Source organism: Mustelus asterias, chromosome 27 (assembly GCF_964213995.1).
Source record: "Mustelus asterias chromosome 27, sMusAst1.hap1.1, whole genome shotgun sequence".
Classification (NCBI taxonomy): domain Eukaryota; kingdom Metazoa; phylum Chordata; class Chondrichthyes; order Carcharhiniformes; family Triakidae; genus Mustelus; species Mustelus asterias.
This window is the reverse complement of record NC_135827.1, coordinates 37,718,793-37,733,848: the sequence shown is the minus strand read 5'-3', so window position 1 is coordinate 37,733,848 and position 15,056 is coordinate 37,718,793. Positions and strand designations below refer to the sequence as shown.

Sequence of the window (15,056 nt, the reverse complement as noted above, 5' to 3'; positions counted from 1 at the left end):
AACGCGTGTAAAGCGGTTTCCCGCCCATAATGTCACCGGCGAGGGGTGGGGAAGATCTGAAATTGTGATCACGCCGGTGAGATCTGCGACTTCCAGATCTTGAGCCCCCACCGGCATTCCCGCACAGGGTGGCAGTGGGCTCAGGATCTTCTACAGTGTTCCTAACACAAGTTTCTTACATTACAATAATGAATGATTGGGATGTCCCAAGTTTGTAAAAGGTGCGACAGAAATTATACAGTAAATGGCAGGACCCTCAGGAACATTAACACACAGAAGGATCTGGGCGTGCAGGTCCACAGTTCCCTATAAGTGGCAACGCAGATGGCCAAGGTGATTAAGAAGGCATATGGTATGCTTGCCTTCATCAGCCGGGGCATTGAGTACAGGAGTTGGGAAATCATGTAGCAGTTAGGCCGCATTTGGAGTATTGCGTGCAGTTCTGGTCACCACACTACCAGAAGGATGTGAAAGCTCTGGAGAGAGTTCAAAGAAGGTTCACCAGGATGTTGCCTGGTCTCGAGGGTGTTGGCTATGAGGAGAGGTTGAATAAACTAGGATTGTTTTCACTGGACGGAGGCTGAGAGGAGACCTGATAGAGGTCTACAAAATTATGAGGGGCACAGACAGAGTGGACAGTCAGGCGCCTTTTGCCAGGGTGGAAGTGTCCATTACAAAGGAGGCACACGTTCAAGGTGAGAGGGGGGAAAGTTTAAGGGAGATGTGCGGGAAAGTTTTTCACGCAGAGAGTGATGGGTGCCTGGAATGCGCTGCCAGAGGAGGTGGTGGAAGCAGGCACATTAGCAACATTCAAGAGGTATCTGGATGGGTACATGAATAGGGAGGGAATAGAGGGATACGAACCGAATAAGGGCAGAAGATTTTTTTTTAGTTAGGGCATCATGATCGGCACGGGCTTGGAGGGCCGAAGGACCTGTTCCTGTGCTGTACTTTTCTTTGTTCTTTGAAATGCAAGTTCCTTTTTACTCCACCTTCCTGCTAACATGTCGCATCACTTGCCACCTTTTTGCCTTTTGATGCAATTAGTGATGGACCTTAGCTTAGTGTAATCATCTCCATTCCTTTCTCCATTTCAGCAGATCCCATTGAACAACACAGGAAGAGACTGAGAGATTGGTTCAGTCATGTCCCCAACGAGGAGATGCAGTTTGGCTCATTCTCCATGGAAAAGTGGCACGTGGATCCCTTGATTGCTGAAAGCTCCCCTGAGGAGAATCGGGAACTCACGGCAAGATTGGGAGTCTACAGTCACATTGAACCTAAAAAATCCCAGATCATCAAGGCCGACAACATGTTTGCAACTGCCTCGGATGAGTCCCCTGTGAAGACCGTGCTGTTGTACGGGATGGTGGGAACGGGGAAGAGTACGGTGGTTAGTAAACTTGTCCTGGATTGGTGTGACGGGAAGCTCAACCAATTCGATATCATCCTACCCTTCTCCTGTGAAGATTTGTCTTCCCAGAATCAGCCCACGTCTCTGAATAAGCTAATCACTCGGAAGTACACCCAACTGAAAACCATCGTGCCTCACATCGGGTCGGGAAAACAAGGAAACGTCCTCTTAGTTTTCTCCGACCTGGAGCAACTCAAGCTTGACTTCCGAATCTCGAAGACTGAGCTGTGCAATGATCCAAATGAGCCTCTGCCGCCCAGCGGCTTGCTGGTCAACCTGCTCCGAAAATATCTGCTCCCGGATACCAACATCCTGGTCACCACCAGGCCTTCGGCAGTGGATTCAATTCCGTCCAAGTACGTCGACAGGTACGCCCGCATCTGTGGCTTCGCTGATGTGGAGCAGCAGTATCAGTACTTCAAGAATCGACTGAACATGTCTGGGGATGTTCATGCCAATGAGAATTTGATGAAGATGCTATACAGGAATTTACAGAGACACAGCCAGCTTACATCCGACTGTTTCCTGCCGTCTTATTGTTGGATCATCTGTGCAACCTTGCATTTCCTCCATTTCACCACCGCAAACATGCCCATCCAGACACTAACCGGCCTGTATACCAGCTTCCTGAGATTGAACTTTGGTGGCCAAATTTTAGACGCCAGCCACCAACAAAACATCTCAACCTTGCGTTACATTGCTAAGACGGTTGGCAAATTAGCCTACGAGGGAACAGAAAAGAAGAAGATGCTCTTCAGCGAAGGAGACCTGCAGAGATGCTTTGAGTTGGACACAAAGACGGAGGAAGAGTTGAACCAGTTAACTGCCTTTCAGGTTGACATGTTAGGGTTTTTTATGTCTCCCACGGCTCAGCCTGACACCGAGCCACTCCTCCGCTTCACTGTCCCTGGAATGCAGGAGTACTTGGCTGCCTTGTATGTCGTTCTGGGAGAAAAAAAAAGTGTCTTGGAGCGAGTGGGAGTTGCGGTGTCCGACACCATTGGGAAGGCCAGTGAAGATGTGACGGCGATTTTAGCCATCATCTCCAAATTTGTGCCATTCAGAATTCTGACGCTAGTGAGACTGGTGAATATTTTCCCACGGATCTTCAAAAAGATCAGTGCCAAAAGCAAGAAGGGCATCGCAAACACCATGGTCTTTGAAATGTTCAGGCAGGACGATGAGTTCAACAGCGATGTGCTGGAGCAAATCAACATGAGCATCCTTGGTGAAGAGTTTAGCAGCACAGCAAGTGGTGAAAGATCAGCCACTCAGTGCTTTGAACTCTTCCCAGCATTCATGGCTGGATTACTGGCTCAGAATAACCGCCTCCTACTGGAGGAACTTGGCTGTACAATAAAGAACATAACCGTGCGTGAGATAGCCAACAATTTGAAGAAGAATCTCAGCAACGTCGCCCACGAGCAGTTGCCTCCCTCCGAGCTCATGGACCTCATGCTGTTTTTGTACGAGTTGCAGAATGAGACATTTGCAGGGGAGATCTGCAAGTCTTTCCAGCGCTTGAATTTATCTCAAGTTAAGATAACTCCTTTGAAGTGTTTTGTCATTGCTTCAGTGATGAACACATCCAGCCACCCAATTGAGGAGATGAACCTCAGTTTGTGCAACTTAAATGATGAGTGCTTGAAAATCCTCCGGCCAGTTCTCCTCAGGTGCAGGGATTTAAAGTAAGGTTTTTTTGTTTCTATTTTCCGCTTTGCTTTTCCATCAGTTTTTTTTCTCTTCCACCCCCTTTATCTCTTTTTGTTTCTCGAGCATCTTTTTCTTTTCAGATAATGACCCAGTTCTCTTTTGGCAGTCACTGTTGACCCTGCCTCCACCATAATCTCAGGCAGTGGATTGCAGATCCTAACCACTCTCCCCCTAATCGTAGAATCAGAATCCTACAGTGCAGAACGAGGACATTTGGCCCATTGAGTCTGCACCGACCACAATCCCACCTCGACCCTATCATCATAACCCCATGCACCCTAGCTATTCCCTCTAACACTAAGGGGCAATTTAGTGTGGCCAATCCACCTAACCCGCACATCTTTGGACTGTGGGAGGAAACCGGAGCACCCGGAGGAAACCCACGCAGGCACAGGGAGAATGTGCAAACTTCCACACAGACAGTGACCCAAGTCGGGAATCGAACCCAGGTCCCTGGCGCAGTGAGGCAGCAGTGCTAACCACTGTGCCACCGTGCCGCCCATAGGCTGAAATGAAGATTGATGGGCGGAGGCTTGCATACAGCATAATAGCCAGTTAGCCCACTTGGGCTGAATGGCCTGTTCCAGTCCTGTAGAAACAGTGTAGCAAGTTTGCCTTCCTCATTTCCCTCGGCAGTGTGGCACCCTGGCCTGGTGCTGTTAGCCGATCCGCCACTCGATATCTGACCACTGGTGCCAAAACCCTCTATCAATCCTGACTGTCTATTGGCCCATTGGCCACGCGGATGAACGACAAGAACGTGGGTGAGAGCAGCAAGAGTCAAAGAGCGGGAAATCGCTCAGGAGAAAAAGCAAGTTAATGAACTGCAATCCCTCTCTCAATTTGGTTCCACTGATTCACAAATGCCGCCTCTGTTGCCCGGCAACACTTTCAGTTTCCTTGGATTTGAGGTTTCACATTTAGACAAAATTAAAACTTTCTCTTCTCTTTTTTTTTGCAGTTTACAGTTTAATAACCTGGGGCTTGGAGCCTGGCAGGAAGTCAGTGATCTGTTACTGGATCCAAACTGTACAGTTCAGAAATTGTGGTAAGGAAAAGCCTTTGCTCAAATCAAACCCACTGAGGTTCACTCTTACGATATGAGTTATTTTGAAAAGCTATTGCCAAAACTGAGAAGCTTCTAAAGGCTTACCCGACCGTTCCACCTTCAGGAGTGTTCACGCTCAAGGAGCCAATGAGCAAATTTCACAAGGAGAAAGTTTGGCACAACTTGAAATGTGAATTTCAACAACGGAACAGGGATAAAAAGAAACCAACTTGCTGAGCAAAAAACTCCAGTTACAAATAACGCTGAGTATTTGAGTGTAGTCGGGTGAAGGGTGTGTGCTTCTGACTCACCGCATCGACGGGACGCTCACTCTCTCACCCTCACACACTGCGAGAGTGGCTGACAGTGTGTGAGGGTGGGTGAGAACCCTGATACTGGAAGGGAGCAAGGCTTACAGACACATTCCTGCAGCTGCCCTTCCCTCGAGCACCCTCTCTGCCAACCCCTCCCTCCACACGCCCTCTCTGCCAACCCCTCCCTTCACGCACCCTCTCTGCCAACCCCTCCCCCCATGCGCCCTCTCTGCCAACCCCTCCCTTCACGCACCCTCTCTGCCAACCCCTCCCCCCACGCGCCCTCTCTGCCAACCCTTCCCCCGCGCACCCTCTCTGTCAACCCCCCTCCCCTCGTGCACCCTCTCTGCCAACCCCTCCCCCCATGCACCCTCTCTGCCAACCCCCCTCCCCACGCATCCTCTCTGCCAACCCCTCCCCCCACGCACCCTCTCTGCCAACCCCCCTTCCGTCACGCGCCCTCGCCGCCAACCCCTCCCCCCATGCGCCCTCCCCAACCCCTCCCCCATCCGCCCTCTCTGCCAAGCCCATGTCCTCTCTGCCAACTCCTCCCCCCACACACCCTCTCCGCCAACCTCTCCCTGTCGTGCATCCTCTCTGCCAACCCCCCTCGCCTCGCGCACCCTCTCTGCCAACCCTTCCGAGGGAACTGTCTACCACTGGCGCTTCTTGCTCCTACAATCAGAGATTGTTTCTGCCCCATATTTGCTGCTGATAGGCTCTCTCTCTCTCTCTTTCTCTCCCACTCATTAGTCTATGATTGGAGGAACAACTCCAGACAGACAGGGCCTCTCATTCAGACTTACCTATTTGACCATCATTTTGAAAACCGGCTTCAAGGGCCGCAATCGGCTGCCTCTCCGCACATTGGACAAGACTGATCTCACAGCTCACAGGATCAACACAGTATCCACCACCTTAAACATTCACTCCCTCCACCACTGACACGTAGTGGCAGCCGTGTGTACCATCTACAAGATGCACTGCAAGAACTCACCAAGTCTCCTTATACACCAACTTCCAGACCTGCAATCTCCACCACCTAAAAGGACAAGGGCAGCAGATGCATGGTAACACAGCCACCTGTAAGTTTCCCACCCAGTCACACACCATCCTGACTTGGAAATATATCGGCCTTTCCTTCACTGTCACTGGGTCAAAATCGTGGAACTCTCTCCCTTAGAGCACTGTGGGTGTACCTACACCTCAGGGACTGCAGCAGGTTCAAGAAGGCAGCTCACCACCACCTTCTCAAGGGGCAATTAGGGATGGGCAATAAATGCTGGTCTGGCCAGAGGCCTACGACCCAAGGTTAAATAACATTCAACGTGATGATGTTGCTATTTCAATTTTCTGGTTCTTTTCCCTTCAAGGCCTCAAATCTTAGATGTTGAAATAAAGATGAAGTCTCTGGGCACAGTGAGATATCTGATAAGATTATTAATAATTTTTGGGCAGCACCCGCTCCCTGTGAGATCCTACACTGGATCCCATCCCTTGAGGAAGTTGCAGAGAAATGTTCCTGAATTTTAGCGATGGAGTTTTTAACTCAAATGTATTTGCCCCTCCTGTGTTTGGGGCAGGGTGGACGATTGGGGGTGAAGATTAAAGGGAGGAGGATCTGAAGAGAAAATGTTTAGCTCTGATGCTCCAGTGGTCATGAATGTGGGGTTGGCTTGTTTTTTTTTATTCATACGTGGGACATGGGCATCGCTGGCTGGGCCAGCATTTATTGCCCATCCCTAGTTGCCCTTGAACTGAGTGGCTTGCTAGGCTATTTCAGAGGGCTGTTGAGAGTCAACCGCATTGCTGTGGCTCTGGAGTCACATGTAGGCCAGACCAGGTAAGGATGGCAGATTTCCTTCCCTAAAGGACATTAGTGAACCGGATGGGTTTTCCCAACAATGGTTTCATTGTCATCAGTAGATTCTTAATTCCAGACTTTTTTTATTGAATTCAGATTCCACCATCTGCTGTGGCGGGATTCGAACCCAGGTCCCCAGAACATTAGCTGAGTTTCTGGATTAATAGTCTCGTGATAATACAGCTAGGCCATCACCTCCCCTATGGACCATCTCATCATTCTTCTGACCCGTGGATATTTTATCCTCTTCTAAAATAGGTGTCCATTTTGGGTTTTGGTCCATTTTAATTTTTTTGCTTTATTTCCAGGCTTTGTGATAATGCTTTGTCAGAGGCCGCGGTTTATTATATTGGACCCGCCATCGCTCACAACCACTCCGTTACCCAGCTGTCACTGCTTAACACCTCCCTGGGAGACAAGGGTGTGAGGATGCTTACCCCATATATCAGAGATAACACACATCTGAAAGACATCAACCTAGCCAGTAATCTGATTGGCGAGGAAGCTGCCATGGACCTTGTGGAGATGATCAAGAAACATCCAACATTAGAAAAAGTCCAGTGAGTAAACACCATTGTTTTCAGATAGAATTAACCACCCAGCATTGCTGAAGGTTGAGGACTAGCAGCTGGAGTCAACCAAACAGCCCCTCTGGTGTGTTAAAGGGAGAGGGAGAGAGGTGGAGAGATTCAAGCAGAGATTTTGAGAGATTAGAGCCCAGGCAGCTGAAGGCACGGCCACTAATGGTGAGAGATTAAACTCTGGGATGATCAAGAGGCCAGAATTGGAGGAATGCAGAGGGTCTCCAAGGGGTGGATAATTCATAGAATTCCTACAGTGCAGAAGGAAGCTATTCGGCCCATCGAGTCTGCACCGACTCTCCAACAGAGCATCTTACCCAGGTCCTATCCCCGTAACCCCATGTATTTACCCAACTAACCACCCAACCTACACATCTTGGGACATTAAGGGGCAATTTAGCATGGCCAATGCACCCTAACCAGCACATCTGGGGGTGGGGGGGGTGGGGGGGGGTGCGGGGGGGGGGGGGGGGTGCGGGGGGGTGGGTCCCGGTCGCCGGCTTGGGTCACTGCCTGTGCGGAGTTTGTACGTTCCCCCCGTGTCTGCGTGGGTTTCCTCCGGGTGCTCCGGTTTCTTCCCACAGTCCAAAGATGTGCGGATTAGGTGGATTGGCCATGCTAAAAATTGCCCCTTAGTGTCCCGGGATGTTTAGGTTAGAGGGATTAGCGGGGTAAATGTCTGGGGTTGTGGGCATAGGGCCTGGGGTGGGATTGTTGTCGGTGCCGACTCGATGGGCCGATCGGCCTCCCTCTGCACTGTAGGGTTTTTATGATCTTTCAGACTGTGGGAGGCACCCGGAGGAAACCCACGCAGACACGGGGGAAAGCGTGCAGAGTCCGCACAGTCAGTGACCCGAGGCCGGAATCGAATCCGGGTCCCTGGCGCTGTGAGGCAGCAGTGCTAATCCATTGTTGTTCATGTGAGATGGACGAATTTGAAGCAGATGGCGGGGAAGGGGGGGATATCAAATTCTTTGCCAGTCATCAGCAGACTCAAGGTCAAGATGATTAAACCCTGAATGAAGCGTAGTTTGGGAAATGTGAGAGCTTCATTCCGTTCCTTTTGAGCTGGTTCAGCAAAAACATTTACAGCTCTCTTTGCATTGTTAAAAGTTGTAAGATTGTCCCTTAGTTCCTATGTGTGGTGTAAAAATCTCAGCTTGTGTTATTTTTGCCCACATCAGCCCTGACATCATAATTAAAGGAGTTGTTGGCCTTGTGTTTGCTGCCTTGACATTATTGTGTGGTTTGTTTGGTGCTGTGCAGCAGATCGAGCGATTACTGTTTACAGAATAATGAGTGTTCGGGAGTGTCTGCATTAATCAAATCTAACCTTAGTGGTGATGTGTTACAGGTCACTCGTGGCAACATGCGTGTGGCAACATGCGTGTGGCAACATGCAGTTTTTTTATGTGTGTGTTGCAATCTAGATAGTGATGGTAGAGGCTCCAACATTCTTTCCATTGTATGGCTAAGCAGGAATCTCTCCCACTCTCACCGCCTGTCATTGGAAAGATTTGCAGGTTGATGCTTGATCTGTTTGCCCGCGTTATGGACTCCCCTTCCTTGGACATCAAGTCCTGGGGCGGGACTTGAACCCGGAGCTTCTGGCTCAGAGACAGGGGTATTACCCACTGTGCCACAAGACCTCTGTAACCTCAGCTGTGATGTGGAGGTGCCAGCGTTGGACTGGGGTAAACACAGTAAGAAATCTCACAACACCAGGTTAAAGTCCAACAGAGAGATGACCACATGTGCCCTGAAAACTGTTGTCTGTTTCTGTTCTTCTTTTAATGATATACTCACCAGGAGACCTTTTATAGTCAGGTTAATCTCTTAACAAGGAACAAAGTATTCCATCATGGTTTTTTTAAACTGTCAGCTTTATCATGTTAGCTTCCAGTTCGGGTGCAGCACAGTTAGCTGCTGTGTTTCTGCTCCCTTTAACATCCCCGGAAAATCTGTCTCCATCATAACTTCAGAACTACAGAAAGCTGGATTCACTGTGTGATACGCCCAGATTTAAAATGGTTTGGAGTGGCATGGTGGCACAGTAGTTGGCACTGCTGCCTCACAGTGCCAGGGATCCGGGTCTAATTCTGAATCACTCCCTGTGTGGAGTTTGCACGTTCTCCCTGTGTCTGCGTGGGTTTCCTCCGGATGCTCCCGTTTCCTCCCACAGTCCAAAGATGTGCGGGTTAGGTTGATTGGTCAATCTAAGTTGGCTCTTAATGTCAGCGAGATTAACAGGGTAAATCCGTGGAGTTGCGGGGATAGGGTCTGGGTGGGATTGTTGTCAGTGCAGCCTCGATGGGCCGAATGGCCTCCTGTACTGTAGTGATTCTATGAAATTCTCTCCCTCTTCATCACCGTTCTACTTCAATTAATTTTCCCCTGTAGAAATCTATCCAAGAGTCTCTCTTTAAGCCGTTCAGGCGGACTCTGCGAATGCTGAGTAATGTTTGTGTGTGTTTTGCCTTCAGCTTGTACCTGAATGAGATCAGTGATGATGGAAAGCAGAGGTTGCGGGCCCTGAGGAGGGAGCAGGATGGAGTGGATGTTCTGGCGTCAATCACAGAAGGGTCTAACGTCTCGGCCTACTGGACGCTGATCCTGAAGAACATCTCACGGAATGCAGCGAACCGGGACAAGGACCTTGTGGCTGACTACCTGACCCTGTTCCAGAAAGAGCTGAAGTTCAGCCGACAGCAGACCCTAAACATCTGGAAAAAAATAAAACTTCTGCAGGTGGAAAATCGCATTGCAAACTTGCTGAAACAGATCACTCAGGAGACCTAAACCTGGGCTTCCAGCGGGACAGGAAGCGGTATTTGCACTGACTATCCTTTTAGTGCCATTACACTGGTAACGTGCAGTCTGCCAAACTGTTACCTGATTGTCGAAGGGGAGGACATGGGGGGGGGGCGGTTAGCTAGGGTAAAATGCATGGGGTTATGGGATGGGGCCTGGGTGGGATTGTGGTTGGTGCAGAGCTGATGGGCCGAATGGTCACTTTCTGCACTGTAGGATTCTATGTGGGGGTAGATTTTTAACTTGACACCTGGGTGTATAACGGGCGTTGAATTTTAGCCTCTCCATTATAAAATCTGAGCTTTCTAAAGCTGGTTCCTCATGGACCAGAAGAAAGTTACAAATCTCCCCGAGTCCTCCAGCATTGCCCTGGAATTCCCAGGAATTTAAAGAATTATCCCCAGGTCACTGCAACTAGCAGAAGAATTGTAGTGGAAGCTGAAAAAAAAATTGTTTTCAAGCACATAGAATCCCTACAGCGCAGAAAGAGGCCATTTGGCCCATCAGGTCTGCACTGACCACAATCCCACCCAGGCCCTATCCCCGTAACCCCATTCATTTACCCTAACTAGTCCCCCTGACACTAAGGGGCAATTTAGAATGACCAATCCACCTAACCCACACATCTTTGGACTGTGGGAGGAAACAGGGGCACCCGGAGGAAACCCACGCAGACACGGGGAGAACGTGCAAACTCCACACAGACAGTGACCCGAGGACGGAATTGAACGCGGCTCCCTGGCGCTGTGAGGCAGCAGTGCTAACCACCGTGCCACCCATATTTCAAGAAATTGGGTTGGGAGTGAGGGAAGGCTGTTTGAATGGACAGGCTGGTTGGTCACTGGCAGTCCTGTGATGAGGTCTCCGGGAACATGATCAACCACAGTTGGCAACCTGCAGCCCCGTAACTATCTGACTGATAGTTTAACAAAGCTTAACAAAGAAAGACTTGCATTTATATAGCGCTTTTCACATCCTCCGGTTGTTTCAAAGTGTTTTACAGACTTTTCTGAGGTGCAGTCACTGTTGTAAAGCAGGAAACTCAGCAGCCGATCTGTGATCAGCAAGATCCCACAAACAGCAATGAGCAGATAATCTGTTTATTGCTTCATCGGTTTAAAGGGATAATTATTGGCCAGGTGCCTGCTTCTCTGTGCAATGGTGCCATGGGAGGCAGGGCTCGGTTTAACATCTAATGGGAAAGATGGCACTTCTGAGAGTGCGGCACTTCCTCAGTACTGTACTGGGGTGCCAGCCTTGATTTTTGTGCTCATCTCCTTGAAGAATCATAGAATCCCTACAGTGCAGAAGGAGGCCATTCGAGCCGCACCGACAAACCAGGCTCTGGTCAGACCCCATTTGGAGTATTGTGAGCTGTTTTGGGCCCCGTATCTAAGGAAGGATGTGCCGGCCTTGGAAAAGGTCCAGAGGAGGTTCACAAGAATGATCCCTGGAATGAAGAGCTTGTCGTATGAGGAACGGCTGAGGACCCTGGGACAGAGATAGATAGATTCTTGATTAATAAGGGGGTCAGGGGTTATAGGGAAAAGGCAGGAGAATGGGGATGAGAACAATATCAGCCATGATTGAATGGCGGAGCAGATTCGATGGGCCGAGTGGCCTAATTCTGTTCCTATGTCTTATGGACAACTATCCCACCCAGGCACTATCCCCATAACCCCAAGGTAGAACATACAAGGTAAATGGTAGGACACTGAAGAGTGCAGTAGAACAGAGGGACCTGGGAATACAGATACATACTTCCCTAAAAGTGGCGTCACAGGTAGATAGGGTCGTAAAGAGTGCTTTTGGTACATTGGCCTTTATAAATCAAAGTATTGAGTATAGGAGTTGGAATGTTATGGTGAGGTTGTATAAGACATTGGTGAGGCTGAATTTAGAGTATTGTGTGCAGTTTTGGACACCTAATTACAGGAAGGATATTAATACGGTTGAAAGAGTGCAGAGAAGGTTCACAAGGATGTTGCCGGGACTTGAGAAACTGAGTTACAGAGAGAGATTGAATAGGTTAGGACTTTATTCCCTGGAGCGTAGAAGAATGAGGGGAGATTTGATAGAGGTGTATAAAATTATGATGGGTATAGACAGAGTGAATGCAAGCAGGCTTTTTCCACTGAGGCTCGGGGAGAAAAAAACTAGAGGACATGGGTTAAGGGTGAGGGGGGAAAAGTTTAAAGGGAATATTAGGGGGCGCTTCTTCACGCAGAGAGTGGTGGGAGTTTGGAATGAGCTGCCAGATGAGGTGGTGAATGCGGGCTCACTTTTAACATTTAAGAAAAACTTGGACAGGTACATGGATGAGAGGGGTGTGGAGGGATATGGTCCAGGTGCAGGTCTGTGGGACCAGGCACAAAAATGGTTCGGCACAGACAAGAAAGGCCAAAAGGCCTGTTTCTGTACTGTAATGTTCTATGGTTCTATTTACCCTGCTTGTACCCCTGAAAGCAAGGGGCATGGCCAATCCATCTAACCTGAACATCTTTGGATTATCGGAGGAAACTGGAGCACCTGGTGGGAACCCACGTAGACACAGGGAGAACGTGCAAACTCCACACAGTCAGTCACCCAAGCCAGGAATTGAACCCCAGGCCTGAAACCTGAAAGTTGGAGGCCTCGACATGCTCAAGCAGAACAGGAGTTGGGGCTCCGAAATGATGGAGAATTTTCTGGCCCTCACTCGTGTCTCACAAGGTCATGTGGGAGTAAGTGATCCCCATCAAATCCAACTGCTGTAGCATTCCTGGCTAGTGTCTCCCGCACCTGCCTAGCTCCCATTACACTAACGCTATTGTGAAGCATCTTGGGATGATTTACTGCTTTAATGGCGCTATATAAAATACAAGGCTGTTGTTTTAAAATGAATTCACAGCAGTCAAGAGGGAGCAGTAACTGCTGGTTGATTCTATGTTCGAGAGCTTGTGGGAATAAGCAATACAATACTCCCCCTAGAGTCAGAACCAGATAATTACACACAGGAGATGTTAACATTTGAAAGTCAGTGCATTTTATTCCAAATCTCTTTGTTCATTATTCTCTTTGCAGGAGTGGGGCAGCACGGTGTCACAGTGGTTGGCACTGCTGCCTCACAACGCCAGGATCCCAGGTTCAATTCCGACCTCGGGTCACTGTCTGTGTGGAGTTTGCACGTTTTCCCATGTTTCAGAGGGTTCCCTCCAGTTTCCTCCCGCAGTCCAAAGCTGTGAGGGTTAGTTTGATTGGCCAAGCTAAATTGCCCCCTTAGTGTCAGTGGGACTAGCAGGGTAAGTGTGTGGGATTATGGGAAAAAGGCCTGGGTGAGATCATTGTTGGTGCAGGCTCGATGGACCAAAAGGCCTCCTTCTGCACTGTAGGGATTCTATAAGTGCTCACTCAAAAATCTGCTTAAGTATTCAACAAAATGGGAGAGCCTATTTAAAGATAATGAAATTCATTCCAAGTGAGAGTTCTGGAAAAGTAAATAATGAGAATCTGTTTGCATTGGGGGAGGGTCGGTAACCAATGGGACATACTTTAAGGTGATTGGTAAGAAAACTGGAGGAAAAATGAGATTTTACTTTTTGCAGCGAGTTGTTAGGATCCAAGGGCACAGCCCTTTGGAACCGAGATGAGGAAGAATTTCTTCAGCCAGAGTGTGGTGAATCTGTGGAATTCATTGCCACAGAGGAGGCCGGGTCATTGAGTGTCTTTAAGACAGAGATAGATAGGTTCGTGCTTGGTAAGGGGATCAAAGGTTATGGGGAAAAGGATGGAGAATGAGGTTGAGAAACGTATCAGCCATGATCGAATGATGGCGCAGACGCGATGGGCCGAATGGCCTAATTCTGCTCCTATATCTTATGGTTATGATGTGGAAGGAGCTGAAAGGGCTATGGGTGCAGATTCAACAGTAACTTTCAACAAAGAATTGGATAAACACTTAAAGGAGGAAAAATTGCTGGACTGTGGGGAAGAAGCAGAGGGGTAGGGGGAGGGGGGATAATCACATCGTTCTTTTATCGAGGTGGCACAGGTACGATGGGCCAAATGGCTTCTTTCTGTGCTGTATCATTCAACACCATTTTTGACCTTGCCCTGTTGCTAGTTCAGTACTGCAAGATGTGAATTATTTAAAGAAACAGAATGTATTTTTGGTGCTTGTTGCTGTGCAGTGCCACAGGTGTTCTTGCACTGAGGAATCGTTTCATCTCAGGGTGTTTACTGATGTATTAATCATTTCCAAACTCATCCCCCACACTCATTAATATCAAGCATTTTGTCACGCTTTACGATTTGCCCCAGGATTTCTCGCAGGGGGGGGGCGGCACTGTGGTTAGCACTGCTGCCTCACAGCACCAGGAACCCGGGGTCGATTCCTGGCTTGGGTCACTGTCTGTGTGGAGTCTGCACATTCTCCCCGTGTCTGCGTGGGTTTCCTCCGGATGCTCCGGTTTCCTCCCACAGTTCAAAGACATGCTGGTTAGGTGAATTGGCCATGCTAAATTCTCCCTCAGTGTATCCGAACAGGTGCCGGAGTGTGGCGACTCAGGGATTTTCACAGTAACTTCATTGCAATGAAGACTACTTGTGACTAACAAGTTAAAAAAAGGTCTCCGTGCTGGTTGTATCAGTGACATTAGCTATTCCTACTCTACACTGCAACAGGACAGAGTTGATTTTCAAGTACAAGTTGTAGCCAGAAGCACTAGCTGGCTGCAGCTCCCTCAGTTTATAACCAAGAACTTTGAATGTTTTTCTTTACTGTGGAATTTGTTTTATGAGGGTTTTGGATGTTTGGTGAGCCAGCGGAGACATGATGGGCCAAATGGCCACGTGCTTCATTGTAATAATTCTGTTTTCAGCGGCTAGTCCAGCCAGCAGATTATTTAGTTATTACTGCACTCATAAACTTTCTCCTCTTTGCTCTTGACATCTGCTCAGGTATAATCCCTCCTTCCGGGGATTAGATAACCCACCAGGATCTCCCCACGTTACTCATGTATGAGTTGAGACGGTGAATGGTGGAAGTTATTTGTCTGTTGCATATCCCGAATTTCCCTTGAGAAGGTGATGGTGAGTTGCCTTCTTAAGCCACTGCAGTTCCTGTAAGCACACCCCCAGTGCCGCTGGGGGGTGTCGTTCCAGCAACGACAGAAGCAACTTAGGACTCTTTGACCTCACCCGCGGCTGGGATTCTCCAGTCCCGCTGCTGTGAATGGAGTTTCGGTTGAGTGCCAAATTCTCCGTTCCCGTGGTGAGGAGAACAAGATCGGAATTCCGTCCATAGCTGCGAGTCGGGAAGGTTTGTGAGTTG

General features: G+C 48.9%; 1 protein-coding gene across 4 annotated transcripts in view; it reads left to right on the top strand.

Moving 5' to 3' along the window:
* The window catches only part of nlrx1 (NLR family member X1), a 60,363-nt gene extending 48,535 nt beyond the window's left edge, over positions 1–11,828 (top strand). For 3 of the 4 annotated variants that reach the window (XM_078199052.1, XM_078199053.1, XM_078199054.1), the window contains exons 5-8: positions 1,098–3,102; positions 4,089–4,175; positions 6,662–6,913; positions 9,418–11,828. In XM_078199052.1, the coding sequence (XP_078055178.1) occupies positions 1,098–3,102; positions 4,089–4,175; positions 6,662–6,913; positions 9,418–9,733 (2,660 nt within the window). In that variant the 3' untranslated portion in view covers positions 9,734–11,828. The remainder of the gene's footprint in view (positions 1–1,097; positions 3,103–4,088; positions 4,176–6,661; positions 6,914–9,417) is intronic. The other variant, XM_078199055.1, reaches the window with a different exon arrangement.
* Positions 11,829–15,056: the final 3,228 nt, after the last annotated feature.